General features: G+C 46.0%; 1 protein-coding gene across 1 annotated transcript; it reads left to right on the top strand.

Moving 5' to 3' along the window:
- Nucleotides 1-560: 560 nt before the first annotated feature.
- LOC132832726 (nuclear factor 7, brain-like) lies at nt 561-21,961 on the top strand. The gene is made up of 6 exons (XM_060850837.1): nt 561-986; nt 1,073-1,168; nt 1,260-1,493; nt 3,187-3,209; nt 3,312-3,415; nt 21,267-21,961. Exons 1-6 carry the CDS (start codon nt 576-578, stop codon nt 21,791-21,793), a joined length of 1,395 nt encoding a protein of 464 aa, XP_060706820.1. The 5' UTR covers nt 561-575; the 3' UTR covers nt 21,794-21,961.
- Nucleotides 21,962-22,626: the final 665 nt, after the last annotated feature.

Genomic DNA, 22,626 nt, shown 5'->3' with positions numbered 1-22,626 from the left:
CAAGATTCCCTCTGGCCTCCCGCCCAAGATGCAGCTAATTCTGAGCCCACCCTTTTGTAAGGGTGCCAAGGCTGAACGGCTGGTACAAGGGGAGATTTCCCATAACGGGACCAGGGATGAGGCTCTTCAGTTCTGTGCAGTGACTCCCAAAGTGAGGATTGAGAGGATCCTGGTGGATTGTAGGAGAGAGATGAGGAGGCGCTGGGCAATATGTTTCAGTTTGTGTTTCCCACAAAGTCAGCTTGGCCATTCGTGCCTGGGGCTGCATTTGGGACTGAAGGATATGAAGGAGAGCAGCAGGCTGCCAGTCACTCCCAGGAAAACATCCCCGCCCCCAAACTAACCCACGTTCCCCCTCATCTCCCGGCTTCAGTGCCGCTGCTCTAACACTGTTTATTCCTCCTTCTGCTCTGGGAGTTGTCTCCGCCTCTCAGAGTGGGCGGGAGAGAAACAAGAATTCACCAATGATATTTTGCAGCGAACGCGCTGAGGGAGTGACTGAGTTGAATGTCTTCAGCAGTGCGGGAACCCTGAAAGTGAAAGCGGTTCGAATCAGCCAGGTGCTGAGGGTGAAGATGGCTTCCAGACAGCAGGTGCACAGTTTGACCGAGGAGGTAATCTGTCCCATTTGTCTGGATTTCTTCACTGATCCGGTTATACTGGATTGTGAACACAACTTCTGCCGCTCCTGTATCACCCGGAGTTGGGGAGATAGAGAGAGAAACTCCTGCCCGGAATGTAGACAGGAGATTCCGGACAGAAACCTCAGAGGAAACCGGGCCTTAGCGAATCTGGCCGAGAAAGCTCGAAGATTAAGTCTGAATCCAGAAGAGAAGGAAAGTAAACATCACTGTGAGGAACATCAGGAAGAACTGAAGCTGTTTTGTGAAACTGACAAGAAATTGATGTGTGTGATTTGTGTAGTTTCACCGGAACACAAATCTCACAACTTCCTGCCGATTAAAGACGCTGTTGGAATCTACAAGGTAAAAGGAGATTTCACCCACTGATTATTTCATCACATTTTCATGGTCTCACACTTTTATTTTCTGACTTTCTCTCCCAATCCCAGGATCAGGTGAAATCTTCCTTGGATTCTCTGACAGGGAAGAAATGGGCGACTCTCAAAATGCAGCAGCAGCAGAAACAGAAGATTTCCCAAATTCGGGTAAAATCTCCCTGAGCTCAGCTTCAGCATTTGATTGGGTCATTTGTTGTCTTTTTGCAGAAACATATTGTGTTAACATTTCTCCTGATAGGAAGAATCCAGCCGTGTGCAGACCGACATCAAATCCGAGTTTGTCAAAATGCATCAGATGCTGACTGAGAGAGAGCAGAGTTTACTCCGAGATATCCGGGAACAAGAGGAAAACATTCTCAAAACAATGGAGCAAAACCTTTATGTAATTCAAAAGCATTTAAATTCTCTTCAGCAGAAACTTTCCAAGTTAGAAAAACAGTTGGAACAAAAGGATGGAGTGATATTTCTGAAGGTGAGAGATTATATTTCAGTTCAGTTCAGTGAAAGTATGACTGTGAACTGTCCTAACATGAGTAAAAAATGAGGTCTGCAGATGCTGGAGATCACAGCTGCAAATGTGTTGCTGGTCAAAGCACAGCAGGCCAGGCAGCATCTCAGGAATAGAGAATTCGACGTTTCGAGCATAAGCCCTTCATCAGGAATAAACGTCGAATTCTCTATTCCTGAGATGCTGCCTGGCCTGCTGTGCTTTGACCAGCAACACATTTGCAGCTGTCCTAACATGATGCAGAGACCCATCCTCCTTCATTCCCCCTGTCACTATCTCCCTCTGCTCCTTTCTCCATCATGGGATTCTCTACTTTCCTGTTCAGTATATTTTCCTCAAATTACAGTGCGAGACAGTGGATTGTACATTCTCATCACTTTCTTGATAATTGCCTTTTTCCTGAACTCCCCATTTTATTTATGTGTAACTGGATGATGTTCACAGACTCATTTTCAGATTCCTTGGAAGGACATTGGTAAGTCCTTTTCTGGAATACTGTGTCCAGTTCTGGTCAGCAAGTTTTTGGAAGCATTTTATTAAACTGGAGAGGGTCCAGAAGAGATTTACCATGCCGTTGCCGGGTATGGAAGCTTTGAGTTATAAAGGAAGGTTGGATAGGCTCGGACATTTGCCACGGGACTGTGGGAAGTTGAGAGACAGCCTGATAGAAACTTATAAAATAGTGAGATGTATAGAGTTAATGAAAGTTGTCTTTTCCCTAGGATGGGGGGATTTGAAGGCTGGGGGCACATTTTTAAGGTGAGAGGAGAGAGATGTAGAAAAGACGAGAGGCAATTTGCTACACGGGATGCGGAATGAACTTCCCGAAGAAATATTGAATGTGGGTCCAATGACAATGTCTAAAAACAATGACTAAGAAAGGTTTAGAGGGATATGTGCCAGGAGCAGGCAGGTGGGACTAATTTAGTTTGACAATAGACAATAGGTGCAGGAGTAGGCCATTCTGCCCTTCGAGCCTGCACCACCATTCATTATGATCATGGCTGATCATCCTCCATCAGTATCCTGTTCCTGCCTTATCTCCATAACCCTTGATTCCATTATCCTTGAAAACTCTATCCAACCCTTTCTTAAATGAATCCGGAGATTGGGCCTCCACTGCCTTCTGGGGCAGAGCATTCAACACAACCACCACTCTCTGGGTGCAGAAGTTTCTCCTCAGCTCTGTCCTAAATGGCCTACCCCTTATTTTTAAGCTGTGTCTTCTGGTTCGGGACTCACCCATCAGCGGAAACGTGTTTCCTGCCTCCAGAGTCTCCAATCCTTTATGTTCGGTATGGACTGGTTGGAAAAAAGGGTCTGTTTCCATGCTGGATGACTCTGTGACTCAAAACTATCTTTATCTTCATTGAATCTATCAGTTTGCCCTCTTACTTAAGTATAAACATCTTAGACAGATCTTTCCCCCAGTAAAATGTATTCATGTTTCCTTCAATCTTTTGCAGTAGCTGAGACATTTTTTATAGTAGCTACAGGTCTTTGAGGTCCTTTGTGACACATCCTCTTTCTATTCCATGTCTGCAACAATCAGAATTGGCAATTCTCAGCAGCCTGTAACAATGTGGGTGTAATTGCTGCTTTCTGGATGTAGACAGTCAGTCTCTGTCAACTCAGATTGGTGTTTTGTTTATTTCAGGAGGAAGCGTTTCAGAAGAGGAGGTAGGACATGCACTTTTACTGAAATTCAGTGCAAGTTTGTGGATTTACTCAGCTTATGGTGTTTATGGTGAATTTATAATTAATCAATGTTTATTATTTTAGGATTAATGACATGACTCACGAACTGTCAATTACAGATGGTATTCTGTCCACTGAAAAATTTGAAAACCTTTTCCCGTTTGCTGTGTGGAATACCACTAAACCTGGTAAAGTTCAGTTAAGTTCCTTTTTCCTGATCTATATTTTGAGCTGGTGTGTGTGCAAGTATCAAAGATGGTAGAATGAACCACGTAGCTATCAAGAAAACTGGTTAAGAGTGGCTGTGATTGTCCTTGACATTGACACAGCATTTGACTTAGTGTAGCATAAAGGAGCCCTCGCTAAATTGGAGTCAATAGGAACTGGGGGAAACTTTCCACTGGTTAGAGTCAAACCGAGCACAAAGGAAGATGGTTGTGATTGTTTAAGCTCAGTGATCTCAGCTCCAGGACATTTCTGTAGGAGCTTGTCAGAGTAGTGTCATTGGCCGAAAGGGGGTGATAGGGGTACATACTGATGATTGTGCAATATTCAGCACCATTTACAACTCCTCAGATACTGAAACATTGTGCGTATAGTTTCAGCAACTATCACCATCCTGGATGTTTCCAGAAACTGAGCTTACCAGCAGAGGCACTTTACAGCTACAAGAGGCTGAATGGTCTGCAGCCAGTAACTTACCCATGATTCCCCTCTGCTTATTCCCCATTTACAAAATGCAAATCAGAAGACTCTCCACTTGCCTGCATAAGTGCAGCCCCAACAATACTCAAACACAATCCAGGACAAGACAGATTGCTTCAATGGTACCCCATCTTTCAACTCTGAATTTCACTCCCTGCACCAGCAACACACAGTTACAGAAATGTGTACCAGTTACAAAAAATACAGAAACTCACCAAGGCTCCTTTGGTAACAACTTCCAAATCTGCAAGCTGAACCATCTAAAAGGGCAGGGATAGCAGATAGATATGGACACCACCACCTGCACATTGTTCTTTAAGCCATATACCATGCTGAATTGGGTCAAATGTTTGGAAATCATCCTCACCTCTGTCTTAAATGTGTAACTCCTTATTCTGAGATTATGCCCTTGATTGTCTCACAATGGGAAACAATCTTTCCACAAGTAATTTGTTGAGTTCTTCAAGAATCCTAATGAAGGGCTTATGCTCGAAACATCGCTTCTCTTGCTCCTTGGATGCTGCCTGACCTGCTGTGCTTTTCCAGCACCAAACTCTTGACTCTGTTCTCTAGCATTTGCAGTCCTCACTTTCTCCTCTTCAAGAATCTTTCATGGTTCAATAATGTCACGTCGAATTCTTCGATATTCCAACAAGTATCGGCTGAATCTACACAACCATACCTCATAACATAGTCTGTCCATCCCTGAAACAACCCTAGTGAACCTTCTCTGGACTCCCTCCAATGCCACTGTATCTTTCTCTTGATAAGGCATCAAAACTGCTCACAGTATTCCACCTGTGGTCTGAGTAGTGCCTTGTGCAATTTCAGCAAAAGCTTCCCACTTCTCCATTTCATTCCCTTTGAAATAAAGGCCAATATTCCATTAGCCTTCCATGTAACCCTCTGAACCTGGATGCTATTTTATTGTGATTCATGGATGAAGATTCCCAAATCCCTGAGTTCCATAGCCTCCTACAGTCTTTCTCCATTTAAATCATATCCAGATCCTCTATCCTTCCTGCCAAATTCCAACACCTCAAGTTCCTACATTAACCTGTCAAGACTTTGCCAGCATATTTAACCTGACTATATCCCTCTGCAGATTCTTTATGTCACTCTCTCCTACCCATCCAATTACTGCAAACTTGGAATTCACTTTCCTCAACTGAGTCATTCAGATATTTTGTGAATAATTGTGACCCACCTCTGATTCGTTTGGGCTCACTAATAGTTATTGCTGTCCTGAAAATGTCCATTCATCAAAATTCACAGTATTTTATTAGTTAGACAATCATCTCTCCATTTTAATAAACCATCTCCAGCCTCACAGGCTGTTATCGCACCTTGCCAAATGCCTTCAGAAAATCCAAATATATTCCATCCTCCACTTTCTCCTTCATCTATTCTTATTATCTTTTCAAATATTTTAAATAAATTTGTCAGACGTGATTTCTCCTTCCTGACTCTTCTTTGTAATATTAAACACTGTGCTATTGCATCCCTTGTAATGGATTTGAACATTTTCTCAAGAACTGACATTAACCGAATTGTCTGAGATTTCCTGTCTTCTTTTTTCTTTAGCATAGTCTTATTGAAAAAATATATTCTTTAATATTACAACCATTACAAAACAATACAATTCAAAACAGTACAAAAAAAAGAAAATAAAACCCTAACCCACCCTCATGTACACAATGTATAAACATATATAGAAAAATATAGAATATAAAAAAAAAACCAAACTAGCTATTGAACTAAATAAATAAATAATAATCAACAACAAACTAATAAATAGTAATAACCCAACTCATCCAGACAAGACACTCATACATTCACAGTTCCTCCTGTCTGGATATTGGACTTGTGAAACACAATCGTTATGGTTACATAAAAGCCCTTGTTAGTGTGGCAGCTAAATCTGTGTCCAGGTATTCCAAAAAGGGCTGCCATGTCTTATAAAAATTCTCAGCTTTGTGGTGTATCCTATTTGTGAGAAATTCCAAGGAAATATGTTTCATAACAATCTTCCACTAACCCGACAGGCCCGGGAGACATTTGGATACCCAACCTAGCAAGATATTCTTTCTTGTGCAGAAAGTGAGGATATTGAAAACTTTTTTCTTCTGCACATCTGCAGGGAACACAGTGGTCAGGCCCAGAAGTAGAGAGATAGGGTCCTTCTCCATCCTTAGTTGCAAAATCTTCTCTGTTGCACACGCCACAGCACTCCAATATGTTTGAAGCCTACCACAAGATCAGAGACAATGGGTAAGAGTGCTCGTACAGACCTTGAACTTGAGAGTTGTTGCAGATACCCCAGGTTTAAATTTTGAAGGTTTAAATTCTTATTTTGAAAGTTTAAATTCTGGAGCCAAGTGGACCCTATGGAGAATCTTCAACTAAGAAGCATGGGTCCTCTTGCAAATTGATATCTTTCTTGCATTTTCCCAAATATCTTCCCAGGCCTCTGAGGAAACTTCAACATCTTTGAATTTAACTTTTTTTACAGGGCGGCACGGTGGCACAGTGGTTAGCACTGTTGCCTCACAGCGCCAGAGACCCGGGTTCAATTCCCGACTCAGGCGACTGACTGTGTGGAGTTTGCACGCTCTCCCCGTGTCTGCGTGGGTTTCCTCCGGGTGCTCCGGTTTCCTCCCACAGTCCAAAGATGTGCAGGTCAGGTGAATTGGCCATGCTAAATTGCCCGTAGTGTTAGGTAAGGGGTAAATGTAAGGGTATGGGTGGGTTGCGCTTCGGTGGGTCGATGTGGACTTGTTGGGCCGAAGGGCCTGTTTCCACACTGTAAGTAATTTAATCACCTAGTTCTCTTTCCCATCCCCCAAATGCAAGTGCATTCTCAGCATTGAGCATTCCCCCTCTCTATGTCATATTAGTAGTCAAAAGTGAAGTCATTTTTTGAATAAAATCCCTAACTTGAAAAAAACAAAAGAGATAGCTCATATTTCTGTACTATCTGATCAAAGGACATCATTGTGTCTCCCTCAAATAAATTGCCCATGCAAGACACACCCCTAGCTGCCCAGCATTTAAATCCTGAATCTACCATCCCTGGTTGAAAACCCAGCATATCCACTAAAGCCCTAAAGGAAGATGTTTTGTCAATATTGCCTTCCCTCTGCTGAATTGCTCTCCATGCTTTAGCAGTGTTGATGACTATTGGGTTATGGCAGTATTCCCTATCTGTCCTCATTTTGTCCAAGAACAGCAAGCTGGTAAGGGGGCACCTTGCCTGGGAGGCTTTGATATCTAACCATACGGAAAGAGGATCCCCACAAGCCCAATCACGTCGGATAAAAGCGAGCTCAGTTGGTAATTTTCAATGTCCGGAAGGTCCACGCCCCCAATCTGTGAGGCAGTTGCAGTTTAGATAATTTAATGAGGGGCCGCGTATGATGCCAAATAAAGGAGCTGAACTAGCCGTTCAGTCTCCTGAATGTTTGCTTACTGAAAATCAGGGGGAAGAATTTGTACAGGGTGTAGCAAACGGGGGGAGAATATTCATCTTAATAAGCGCTATCCCACCCAGCCACGAGAGTGGAGGTGCTTCCCATCTTTGAAGGTCTTGTTTAATTTTTTCAAATAATTGAACAAAATTGGCTTTGAACAATCAATCCAGACTGGAGTAATGAATATGCCCAAATACATAAAACCCCCCCATTTGACCATCAAAATGGGAATCGATATTCACCCTCAAGATCTAGCTCCTTTGTAAGACCATCCATAGCCTCCGATTTCGCAAAATTCATCTTATACTGTGAAAAAGTGCCAAACACGCAGATGCATTGTATCAGGCGAGCCTGAAACTGCTGGATTTGATGAAAAAGTTAGGACATTATCCACATGCAATTAAATCTTATGCAATTTTGACCCCACTTCTGGAGCTAATATGTTGAGATCCCCACAAATTATCTCCGTCAATCGTTTAATCATCAGTCCCTGTATTGACTGTTGGTGACATGCTTAAATTACGTTAGGCAGCCTCCTAACATTATTGGAGGATCTGTGGTCCTTTATGAAGCTTGTCTGATACTCTTTAATGATAGAAGGTAACACAGTCTCCAGCCCTAATGCGAGAGTCTTAGAGAGGATTTTAAAGTCCACATTTAAGAATGAAATGGGCCTGTACAAAACACAGTCTTCCGTGATCTTCCCTTTTTTAAGAATAAGTGGAATATTGGCCTCTCTCAGAGATGGCGGGAACAATCATGACTATGAATCATCAAACATATTGAGCATTGGGCCTGACAGTATGCTTATACATCCCTTATAGAATTTGCTGGGAAGTCCATCAGGATTGGGTGCCTTTCCACTCGGAAACTGCATCACAGTTTTCTGCACTTGCTGCTCTGATAAATGAGCATTGGGAAAGGATTCTTGTTCAGGCATCTTGCCTGAGAGCTTCAGATCCTTAAAAAATTATTCAATTTTGACCTGCCCCTCTTCACAGTCCTCAGATTGGTATAACTTAGAGTAAAATCTCTGGAAAGCCAAATTAATCTTCTTAGAGTCACATGTTCAGTTGCCAGACCCTTCACTCATCACTGTAATGGCTTGTGGGGCACTCCTTTTCCCAGAAAGACATGCTAAGTATTTGCCTGGCCTGTCACAATGCTCATATAATCTTTGCTTTGCAAACGCAAGCTCCTTCTCTGCTGTCTGCGTGAGCACGGAATTCAATGCAGACGGCAGCACCGTAATCCTCTGTAGTTTGACCAAAGAGGGTCTGTCAAAGTTAGTTTTCTCGGCTGCCTTCAACCGTGCTTCATGGAGACGTTGCTGCTCACCTTTTTGCTGCTCCCTACTGGTGGAATAGGAAATAACAAACCCCCTAGCATAGGCTTTGGCAAGTTCCCAAAGGATGGATAGACTACCAACTGAGTGTAAGTTAATGTCTAGGAACGTCCAGAATTCCCTAGAGAAATACTCCACGAACTTATTATCCTTGGGGATAAAGGGATCCATTTGTCAGTGCCTCGAACACACTGTAACATCCTTAATCCTAACCAACGGGTACACTGGAGCATGATCAGAGATGGTAATATTACCAATCATACAAGATGCCTCCAAGTTCAGGGTTGCCACAGGGGTCAGCATAAAATCAATCCTGATGTGACATCTATATGGATTGGAGAAAAATGTAAAATCCCTGCCTGTAGGGTGGAGACGCCGCCAGGTGTCCACCAACCCTAACCCCCCACATAGATCCACTAACTGTTTAGCTTTTACAGTGGGTATCGAGGGACATTTGGGCAACATTTCTACTGTGGGATCCATGAGACAGTTAAAATCTCCCCCTATGATAATGTGCTGGGACTCGAGACTTATCAGTTTAGAAAACGTGAAGATCTCAACCCCTGGGAGGGATCTCTCGGTTCTGAGGTATTCAAATAAACAACAGGAGTATGGTCTGCTTAGGTAAGATTTCACACTTTATTTAATATCATCTGGGCACAGATTTGTCCAGCAACACAGAAGTTAAAAGCTTCTGTGTTCCTTGGAGAAACTGCGCAATTCATTTAGAAGAAAGGCAATTTTTATATGTTTCTTAAGAAATAGTACAGCCTTAATTGTAAAATATAACCAATAAAGTATAATAAAATGACATAATGGACAGCAGGTGAACCCAGTGATATTTCCTGGAAAACAGCACGGTGGCTCAGTGGTTAGCACTGCTGCCTCACAGCGCCTGAGGCCCGGGTTCAATTCCCAACTCAGGCGACTGACTGTGTGGAGTTTGCACGTTCTCCCCATGGCTGCATGGGTTTCCTCCGGGTGCTCTGGTTTCCTCCCACAGTCCAAAGATGTGCGGGTCAGGTGAATTGGCCAAGCTAAATTGCCCGTAGTGTTAGGTAAGGGGTAAATGTAAGGGTATGGGTGGGTTGCGCTTCGGCGGGTCGGTGTGGACTTGTTGGGCCGAAGGGCCTGTTTCCACACTGTAAGTAATCTAATCTAATATTGTTTTTCTTCACATCTCTCTGCACCTGCTTTTCAAGTTTAACTAGGATCGTTAGTGATATCCTATCTAGATTAGTTAATTCCATAATGTGGAGGCTCCATTTTCTGCTTTATCTTTTAATTCAGTTTGCTCAGCAAAGCAGAAATGCAACTTTTAGCGGAGTGAGAAGCCATTTTAAACACAGTGTAAATTTGCAGCCTGAAGCCATTTTGTTATGTTACTTTGTATTGGGAAGCCATTTTGTGATGCATAAAATGGTTGCTCCTGACAGCAGCCTCAATCCAGCTTTGCGATCCTCAAATGCATCTACCAAAAATTTAAGGGGATGAGCTGGAGGACATTAACATTTAAAACACCATATTCTTACCCATTTATCAAAACCTTAAGAGTTGCAAACCTCCGTGTGTGTCTTTAACACACGCTAGTAATTTAAAAGGGAGATTTGTTCCTAACCAATAGATCCACTCCCCTATTTCTAGTATTAAGTGATGAAAAATAAACTTGGTCAAAGACATTCTGCTGTAATTTCAAATGTTTCCTGTCATCCAAGTGTGGCTCCTTTAACAAAGCAATATCCACCTTCTCTTTTCTAAGATTCAAGAGTACCTTCTTCCTCTTAATTGGTGAATGACTTCCCTTGATATTCCAGGTACACCATTTGAGCAAGTCATTAGCCATAACTTTCTGCAGTAACTTTTAAATTCCAAAGAGGAGGAACACAAACCACAAATCGCTAAGCCTTAATGTTACATGATCTACCAAACATAAAAATGACACAAACTAAGACCACTACATTTACCAAACTATAAAACTATTAAAAATTAAAAACAACAAAAACCAAAGAACAAATCAACATATAAAGCGCCAATGGCGCTGAATAGGGCAACTCACCCCCTGCCCAGAGGGGGCAACTACCCATCCCAAACTGCCCATAAGTAGGCATCTAACCATCCCACCCATCTTCACTTCTCCCAGTTAGAGCCGCATTACGAACATAAGCAGGAAAGAAAGTAAACACACCAAAGAATACCAATATGAATAAAAAAGACATTTTTAAAGAAAAAAAGGGATAAATACCCCAACCGTTCTTTGGTATATCTTAACTTAGAAATTGAAAATATACAACGCAACCACCGCCAAACATAGTTTAAACCAAATTATCATCAATCGAAAAAAAATAGAAATATAAAGCTTCAACCGGACTTCCTGTGTTTCTTTTACAAAACGACAAAGACATACCCAAACAACACTACCATTTATACATCCTAAAATTGTTCAGATTAGGTTAATTTATCCACAAAGTCTCTTGCCTTCTCCAACATGTCAAAGAGACGTACGGATCCATCTAAGGTGACCCGAAGCACTGCCGGGTACCTCAGAGATACTGAATCCCAAGCTCCCTCAGTCTTCTCTTGACACCGTCATAAGATTTTCTTTTCTGGAACACCGCCGCTGAGATGTCCTGGAAAAACATGATCTTAGAACCCTCATAAATTAGAGCCATCGGATTCTTCCCCTAGACTCTGGAAGCTTCCATGATTCTCCCCTTATCCTGATAGTGATGGAACTGCATCAGGAGAGGACAAGGATGTGGACCCAGACCCGATCTCTGCTCTGTGACGCAGTGAGGCCTCTCGATCTTCAATGCTCTCATGCCAGACTCTAAGTTAAGGAAATTCAGCAGCAAGTCCTCAATAAATTCCACAGGCCACTCACCTTCCTTACTCTCAGGCAGACCGATGATCCGAATGTTTTTTCTCCTGCCCCTGTTTTCAAGATCATCCACTTGGTGGTGCAAATTACGGACCTGCATCTCCAGGGCTTGGATCCTATCCTTGGATGAACTGGCATCAGCTTCCACCACTGTGACTCTGTGGTCCACCTCATCCGTCCTCTTTTTCAGGTCTCCCAGCTGCTGCTCATGATTCTGCAGCATGAGAGAGTTTGGAGCCAGCTCCTATTCTATCTGTTTCCCCAAGATTTTGGGAAATTTCGTGAGCTCATTCACCAGGTCCTGAAAAGTGATCGAGTCTGAAGATCTTGCAGACTGGGCCGAAGGCCCAGCCTCGGATACCCCTCCTTCTTTTTTGGCATCTCTGGACAGCAGGTAAATTAACTTTTAAAAGTTTCTTGGGACTCCACGATCTTTCTGGAGTCCCAGGATCTCATGATGGTCGAGACTGAGCGGGTTGAAAGTTTGTCCCACTTGTGCTGTGATGCGGGGCTCTGCAATGCGATCTTCCGAGCTCACCGCCATCTTGGATTGCCCTCACCTGTCTTACTTCCTCTGCATTTCAGATAAAGCTGTCATATTATCAGTTTTCCAATACTCTGGGATGTTCCAGAATATAAGGATTCCTGGAAACTGCCTCTGCACCAACCATCTGTGTAGCTATTTCCATTAATATCTGGGATGCATTCCATCAGGTCCAGAGGGATCTCTTGGTCTTCATCCCCATTGTTTTCCCTGCTTTTCTTGTCTCAGAATAGTCACTAAGGTTATCTCCACTCCTCCTTTTGCTCCCTGAGTATTTAGTAATTGTTGGAATCCGATTTGTAGCTTTGTCTGTGAAGGCTGATGCAATGTTTTAATTGAGCTCGTTTTCCATTTCCTGATTCTGAATTATAATTTCGTCAGCCCCACTCTCTCAGGAATCAAAAACAGAAAGTGGTGGAGAGACTGAGCAGAGTTCCTATCTTGGGTCCAGTGTCCCTTGCTCAGAACTGACAGCAGCTGGGAAAGGGTGGTATTTTCTCTGATGGTGGGGATAGGTTGTGGCTCATGGAAAGGGGAACAAGTGAGTCAAATTGATGGAAATGGTACAGAGAGAGAGAGAGAGAGAGAGAGAGAAAGAAGAAACAGACAACGGGATTCCTGAAGCTAAGCTGAGAGGGAGATAAATGCTGAATGGATGCTAAAGGGAAATGTGAACCATTGAAAGTGGATTGGCTTTGCTGGGAACAACTGCTGTGGAGCAGACCAAACCCTCTCCAAATATTTTAAGAAGGCAGTCCAGACCCTAATGTTTTCTTAATTAAAGGTAAATATAAGGTGTTGTATGCCGGATGCAATTCGATTGGTCAAACTACCAGGCTTGGAACAAAACACAATTTATTCATACACTATGGGCAGCACGGTGGCACAGTGGTTAGCACTGCTGCCTCACAGCGCCAGGGACCTGGGTTCAATTCCCGCCTCAGGCGACTGACTGTGTGGAGTTTGCACATTCTCCCCGTGTCTGCGTGGGTTTCCTCCGGGTGCTCCGGTTTCCTCCCACAGTCCAAAGATGTGCGGGTCAGGTGAATTGGCCATGCTAAATTGCCCGTAGTGTTAGGTAAGGGGTATATGTAGGGGTCTGGGTGGGTTGCGCTTTGGCGAGTCGGTGTGGACTTGTTGGGCCGAAGGGCCTGTTTCCACACTGTAAGTAATCTAATCTAATCTATAATTAAAATACAGGCAAAACGTAAATGAAAGAGAACAGTTGGCCTCATTGCAACTCTCTAGTACTTAACAATATCACGTATATATTAACCATGACTAATTAACTTTTCCACTATTAACTACTACTATTTAACTGTTTTAATACAGTAACATCCCATAAACACACCCTTAGCAAAAGCAAATTCAGTAAGACAGATTGTTTCACATGTAATTCTATCAGCAGGAAGAGAACCCCAACTTTTTGCTGTAATGGAGAGAGGGATAAAAGCTTTCACATCTAGCTTCAAGACCCCAGCAACTGGTGAAAGCTAAAACTGAAAATCTTGGTTCACCTCACCCATTCAGGCTGCTTCTATTGTTCTAATGATAAGTAAAAGATTCAAGGCCTCACAAGCTGTTTACTTTTTTGGCTTAGGAGGCTGCTCAGAACCTATATCAAAACCTTTCTTCATAGAAATAAACCAGAACAAAATACACCTCTTAAAGCCATTGTATCACTACAACAACCAATATAGAACAGGACCTCGGGGTGTGGGGGTGGGGAACAAACATCGAGGAAGGTATTCATGCTCTGAAATTGTTGACTCATTACTGAGCCCTGTGGGCTGTAAGGTACTGAGGGGGGGAAGATGAGGTGTTGTGCCACCAGCTTGTGACTGACTTCACTGGAGCACTGCAGCAGGCCTGAGACTGAAATGTTGACACAGAAGCAGAGAGGGGTGTGGAAGTGGCAAGTAACTGGAAACACAGGGTCATTTTTACTGACAGAGCAGAGTGTTCAACAAAGCAGTCAACTCCAATCTGCATTTCATCTCCCAAATGTAAAGGAGACTGCATTGTGAGCCATGAATACAATAGACTGGATTCAGTGAAGTGGAAGTGAGTCACTGCTTCACATGGAGGGTGTGTCTTTGACTTTGGATAGTGAGGATGGAGGAGGGAAACGGACAATTTTTCCACCTCCTGTGGGAGCAATCCATTTTCACTTGTTCCCATTTCCTGTTTGTATCTCCCTTGTGGATTATCCCTTTGTCTGCTTCCCCATCTTCTCTCACTCTCTCTCTCCATCTATTTGATTCAATTCTTTACACACACACACACACACACACACACACACACACACAGTCCCAAATACACAGAAACACCCATCACACACAAATCACCCCCTCCCCCCCACCACACACACATTCTGTAACAAAGTTCTTCACCACACACCCCTTCCTCTCACATACGTACACCACAGACACCTCACCCACAACACATTCCCCAACAAACGCAGTGACACATGTATCCCCTCACACAGACACATCTCCCACTCATGCACATCCCTCCACACACACACATATTCCCCACACACACATCTATGTAGCTGGATTGAAAAATGGCCATGAATCCTTTCTGGGGAATTATTTAAGCTTCATATCACAGCACGTTCTTCAGTTTATTTGCTTTTTCTGTTTCCAGGGTAAAAGGGAGTTTGTGTGTGAAAGTAAGATCTTATTTTTAACACACAGGTAGGTAATAAACCCAAAAAGCTGACAACTTAAAACAATGTTGAAAAGTGTGGTGCTGGATGTGTTGGTGCCTGATGAAGGACTTATGCACAAAACGTCGATTCTGCTGCTCCTCGGATGCTGCCTGACCTGCTGTGCTTTTCCAGCACCACACTTCTCAACTCTGACTCTCCAGCACCTGCAGTCCTCACTTTCTCCAATTTAAAACAATGTCTGTGTGAAAATCCCATGTGAACATTGTACATCAGAAACAGGAGCAGGAGTGACCCCCTAGAGCTTGCTCTGTCATTCATAAAGATGGTGGCTGATCTGATTGTGACCATAACTCCATTTTCCTGCCTGACTCCCACAACCTTCGACTCCCTCGTTGATGAAAACCTGTTTAACTCAGCTTCGAGTCTATTCAATGAACTGGCCTCCACTGCTCTCGAGGGGTAGAGAATTCCAAAGATTAATGATCCCGAGACACAATATCCCTCCCCATCTCCATGTTAATTGGCAGGGCCCTTACTTTGAAACTCTGTCCCTGGTTCCATGTTCCTCCACAATGGGAAACAGCCTGTCAATGTTTACTCTGTCAACACCATTATCATCTTATACATTTCAATAAGATTCTCTCATTCCTCTAAACTCCAATGAGGACAGCCCCAGCCTGAAACCTTTCATCTCAAGGGAACTGCTTCATCCCAGGAACCAACTGAGTGAACATTCTCTGACCTGTCTCCACTGTTTCAATAAAGCTCTTTCCCAATGGCCCTGACTTCAGTCTACCCAGGGCCAGCTGAATTGCTTTCCATAGCATTGGATTTTAGGAGGTTTAATTGGTATTTTGAGATCAGATTGAGCATTCCAGTTTCAATTTTGTGAAAACACATTTCACTCCACCATGATATTGGAAAATAATGAAGGACAGTGAGAGACAGACAAACAGGAGCCTGTTCGCTGGTTTTGAGAAGATTTGTAGCTCAGGTTGAGGTTTTGGATATAGGTTTGCTCACTGAACTGGAAGGTTCATTTTCGTTACCCTATTAGGTAACATCTTCAGTGGGCCTCAGGCGAAGCACTGCTGAAAATTCCTGCTTTCCATTTATATGTTTGTGTTTCTTTGGGTTGGTGATGCCATTTCCTGTGGTGAAGTCACTTCCAGTTCTTTTTCTCAGGGGGCAGTAGATGGGGTCTAACTCGATGTGTTTGTTGATAGAGTTCGGATTGGAATGCCACACTTCTATGAATTCTCATGCATGTTTTTGTTTGGCTTGTCCTAGGATGGATGTATTGTCCCAGTCGAAGTGGTGTCCTTCCTCATCTGTATGTGAAGATACTAGTGAGAGAGTGGCTAGTTTTCTGCCTGTTGTCTAATGTAGTGTTTGTTAAAATCCTTGCACAGTATTTTGTAAATTACATTAGTTTTGCTTGTTGAATGTATCGGGTCTTTCAAGTTCATTAGCTGCTGTTTTAGTGTGTTGGTAGGTTTGTGGGCTACCATGATGCCAAGGGGTCTGAGTAGTCTGGCAGCCATTTCTGAGATGTCTTTGATGTAGGAGAGAGTAGCTAGGGTTTCTGGATGTGTTTGGTCAGCTTGTTTGGGTTTGTTACTGAGAAATCGGCAGACTGTGTTCATTGGGTACTCATTCTTTTTGAATATACGGTATAGATGATTTTCCTCTGCTCTGTGTAGTTCCTCTGTGCTGCAGTGTGCGTTAGCTCATTGAAATAATGTTCTGATGCAGCTTCGTTTGTGGGTGTTGGGATGAGCTTATTCTCACTGAGACAGCTGGAGCAATATTCCATTGGGTGTAAACTCAGAGAAAAAGCTTGAAAAAGGATGGAATAACAAAGGCAGTGAAGTTAGAAATGTTTGGATATGTGAATTTGAATAAATTATTTTCCATTTTTTTACATTTGCAGCTCTCAATATCCACATTAATTTGCCACCTCAAACTGCACTTCACAATATGGAGCTGACTCATGTTCCTGTGCTCAATGCACAATGTCCCACTCCTTCACACACACACACACACATCCGCACCCACTCACACTCACATCCCCACTCACACACAATTACCATACATCCACCCCACCAACTCACATCCTCACCCTTATCACACATCCACCCCCCCACACACATCTCACCCACACTCACATCCCCACCCACACTCACATCCCCATCCACAGACACACCCCACCCACACTCACGTCCCCATCCACACACACACCCCACCCACACTCACATCCCCATCCACACACACACCCCACCCACACTCACATCCTCATCCACACTCCACACCCCACCCACACTCACATCCTCATCCACAGACACACCCCACCCACACTCACATCCCCATCCACACACACACCCCACCCATACTCACATCCCCATCCACACACACACCCCACCCACACTCACATACCCATCCACACACACACCCCACCCATACTCACATCCTCATCCACACACACACCCCACCCACACTCACATCCCCATCCACACACACACCTCACCCACACTCACATCCCCATCCACACACACACCTCACCCACACTCACATCCCCATCCACACACACACCCCACCCATACTCACATCCCCATCCACACACACACCCCACCCACACTCACATCCCCATCCACACACACACCCCACCCACACTCACATCCTCATCCACACACACCCCACCCACACTCACATCCTCATCCATACACACACCCCACCCACACTCACATACCCATCCACACACACACCCCACCCATACTCACATCCTCATCCACACACACCCCACCCACACTCACATCCTCATCCATACACACACCCCACCCACACTCACATCCTCATCCACACACACACACACACCCCACCCACACTCACATCCTCATCCACACACACACACACACACACCCCACCCACACTCACATCCTCATCCACACACACCCCACCCACACTCACATCCTCATCCACACACACACACCCCACCCACACTCACATCCCCATCCACACACACACACCCCACCCACACTCACATCCTCATCCACACACACACCCCATCCACACACCGCACCCCATCCACACTCACATCCCCACCCACACACACACCCCACCCACACTCACATCCTCATCCACATACACCCCACCCACACTCACATCCCCATCCACACACACACCCCACCCACATTCTCATCCTCATCCACACACACACACCCCACCCACACTCACATCCCCATCCACACATACACCCCACCCACACACACACCCCACCCACACTCACATCCTCACCCACACCCACACCCCACCCACACTCACATACCCATCCGCACACACCCCACCCACACTCACATACCCATCCACACACACACCCCACCCACACTCACATCCCCATCCACACACACACCCCACCCACACTCACATCCTCATCCACACACACACCCCACCCACACTCACATCCCCATCCACACACACACCCCACCCACACTCACATCCTCATCCATACACACACCCCACCCACACTCACATCCTCATCCACACACACACACACACCCCACCCACACTCACATCCCCATCCACATACACACCTCACCCACACTCACATCCCCACCCACACACACACCTCACCCACACTCACATCCCCATCCACACACACACCCCACCCACACTCACATCCCCATCCACACTCCACACCCCACCCACACTCACATCCCCATCCACACTCACACCCCACCCACACTCACATCCCCATCCACACTCACACCCCACCCACACTCACATCCCCATCCACACTCACACCCCACCCACACTCACATCCCCATCCACACACACACCCCACCCACACTCACATCCCCATCCACATACACACCTCACCCACACTCACATCCCCACCCACACACACACCTCACCCACACTCACATCCCCATCCACACACACACCCCACCCACACTCACATCCCCACCCACACACACACCTCACCCACACTCACATCCCCATCCACACTCACACCCCACCCACACTCACATCCCCATCCACACACACACCTCACCCACACTCACATCCCCATCCACACACACACCCCATCCACACACCACACCCCACCCACACTCACATCCCCATCCACACACACACCTCACCCACACTCACATCCCCATCCACACTCACACCCCACCCACACTCACATCCTCATCCACACACACACCCCACCCACACTCACATCCCCATCCACACACACACCCCATCCACACACTGCACCCCACCCACACACATCCTCATCCACACACACACCCCACCCACATTCTCATCCTCATCCACACACACACCCCACCCACACTCACATCCTCATCCACACACACACACCCCACCCACACTCACATCCCCATCCACACACACACGCACGCACACACACACACACCCACCCACACTCACATCCCCATCCACACACACACCCCACCCACACTCACATTCCCATCCACACACCACACCCCACCCACACACATCCCCATCCACACACACACCTCACCCACACTCACATCCTCATCCACACTCCACACCCCAACCACACTCACATCCCCATCCACACTCACACCCCACCCACACTCACATTCCCATCCACACACCACACCCCACCCACACACACATCCTCATCCGCACACACCCCCCCCCCACACTCATGTCCCCATCCACACACACACCTCACCCACACTCACATCCCCATCCACACTCACACCCCACCCACACTCACATTCCCATCCACACACCACACCCCACCCACACACACATCCTCATCCGCACACACACCCCCCCCACACTCATGTCCCCATCCACACACACACCTCACCCACACTCACATCCCCATCCACACTCACACCCCACCCACACTCACATTCCCATCCACACACCACACCCCACCCACACACACATCCTCATCCGCACACACACCCCACCCACACTCATGTCCCCATCCACACACACACCTCACCCACACTCACATCCCCATCCACACACCACACCCCACCCACACACACATCCTCATCCACACACCACACCCCACCCACACTCACATCCCCATCCACACTTCACATCCCCATCCACACTCACATCCCCATCCACACCCACACCCCACCCACACTCACATCCCCATCCACACACACACCCCACCCACACTCACATCCCCATCCACACACCACACCCCACCCACACACACACCTCACCCACACTCACACCTCACCCACACTCACATCCTCATCCACACACACACCCCACCCACACTCACATACCCATCCGCACACACACCCCACCCACACTCACATCCCCATCCACACTCCACACCCCACCCACACTCACATCTCCATCCACACACACACTCCACCCACACTCACATCTCCATCCACACACACACCCCACCCACACTCACATCCTCATCCATATACACACCCCACCCACACTCACATCCTCATCCACACACACCCCACCCACACACCACACCCCACCCACACTCACATCCTCATCCACACACACACCTCACCCACACTCACATCCTCATCCACACACACACCCCACCCACACTCACATCCTCATCCACACACACCCCACCCACACTCACATCCCCATCCACACACACACCCCACCCACACTCACATCCCCATCCACACACACACACCCCACCCACACTCACATCCCCATCCACACCCACACCCCACCCACACTCACATCCTCATCCACACACACCCCACCCACACTCACATCCTCATCCACACACACACCCCACCCACACACACATCCTCATCCACACACACACCTCACCCACACTCACATCCTCATCCACACACACACCTCACCCACACTCACATCCTTATCCACACACACACCCCACCCACACTCACATCCCCATCCACACACACACACCACCCACACTCACATCCCCATCCACACACACACCCCACCCACACTCACATCCCCATCCACACACACCCCACCCTCACTCACATCCCCATCCACACACATTTACCACACATCCACTTACACACATACATACACATCCTGTACACACACATACATCCCCACCTCCACACATATGCCCACGCATATACCCCCTCACCCAAACATACACGTCCCCCCACACACACATTCCCTCCCATCTCATACACACAAATTTCTCACACTCCCACACCTGCACTCTCCCCCACAGACACACATTCCCTTCTCTCTCTCTCTCACACACACACACATACACTTGCCCCACACTCTCACACAGTGCCCCCTCCATATACACGTTCTCCCCAACACACACGTGCACACTCCACATAGAAACACACACAGCACATACTCATCCTACCTCCCCCCACCAACCTGCACACATCTTCCCTACATTCACACATTCCTCTCCACTGTCTCTAAATCTCTTTTTTTCCCTATCAGTCTCTGTGACCGTGGATGTGGAAACAGCGAGTCCCTATTTCGAGGTGTCTGAGGATCTGATGAGGTTGAGAAGGACTGGGACCCAGAGGAGTCTCCCTTACACCAAGAAGAGATTTACATACTGGGCTTCTGCCCTGGGATCAGAGGGATTCACATCGGGGAGACATTACTGGGAGGTGGAGGTGCCGGAGGCTCCGGGCTGGAGTCTGGGAGTAGCCTCAGAGTCTGTGGAGAGGAAGACATGCGTCAGTCTGATCCCGGGGAATGGATTCTGGATTGTGGGGCGGGATTGGGATAATTGTTATATAAATTTGCCATCCTTTCTCTGTGCACGTCAGATACTCAGGAAGGTGGGAGTTTGTCTCAGTTATGAATCTGGGACAGTTTCATTTTACAACGCGGACACCAAGTCCCATCTCCGCACCTTCACTAGGAATAGATTCACTGAGAAACTTTATCCTTTCTTTGGGATTTGGAATAAAGACCAGTTTCTGAGAATCTGTCATGCAAGGGACGGTGCCTTGTAACCTACCTAACATTGCAACGCTACCCTGGGGTTAGGGTCTGGGTCAGGGATTGGCGTCAGGCACCCCCATTGACAACAGGTTGTTGTAAAATGTGTTGTTGAATTTTGAGATTATATTTTGTAAAATCACAACCGAAATGTAAATAAAGCATTTCCAAGTATAAATGTCAGATGGTGTAAATAAAAAAAAGTTCATTAAATGTCTTGTATCTCTCCTTCCTTCATTTACTCCCTGCTTCAGTCAAACCCCCACAGTCCCATACTCCATCTCTTCACCTGTTTCCCAGATTTCTCTGAGTTTTCATTCCTCACTCTACACCCGGAACATGAAATCCTGAGGGGGATATCCAAACACTGTAGCAGCATTTTCATAGCATATTCAATTGAACTCCTTATATTTTTGGTGAGGGGAGAATAAAACCCATCCTGTCCCAGGATTTCCAGCATTCCCAGTATTTAACTCCAGCTCTCTCTCCACAGTGTTGCCTGACTTACTGAAGATTGGCAGCATTTTCTGATTTTATTTCAGATTTCCAGCATTCCTCCAGGGTTTGATCGTGTGACACCGCCATCTGGTGGATGTGATCGTCACTGAATGGCATTGGGCCGCAGTACCGTCTCTTGCCAGACAGTGGCGGTGCTGATACCGTGTCTTAATCAGTGATCAATTTGTAAATTCTCTGAAAAGTAAACGTTTCTAGGGTCCAGATGGTGTTCCTGAAGTAGTTTCCGCTGGGGATGTCTTTCCGACAACGAATATCTTTATTTATTTATAGACTGGTGAGCCTGACCTCAGTAGGGGGCAAGTTGTTGGGGGTATTGGTCCATGCTAAC

This window comes from Hemiscyllium ocellatum, chromosome 35 (assembly GCF_020745735.1).
Source record: "Hemiscyllium ocellatum isolate sHemOce1 chromosome 35, sHemOce1.pat.X.cur, whole genome shotgun sequence".
Lineage (NCBI taxonomy): Eukaryota > Metazoa > Chordata > Chondrichthyes > Orectolobiformes > Hemiscylliidae > Hemiscyllium > Hemiscyllium ocellatum.
This window is presented reverse-complemented; position numbering and strand designations above follow the sequence as displayed.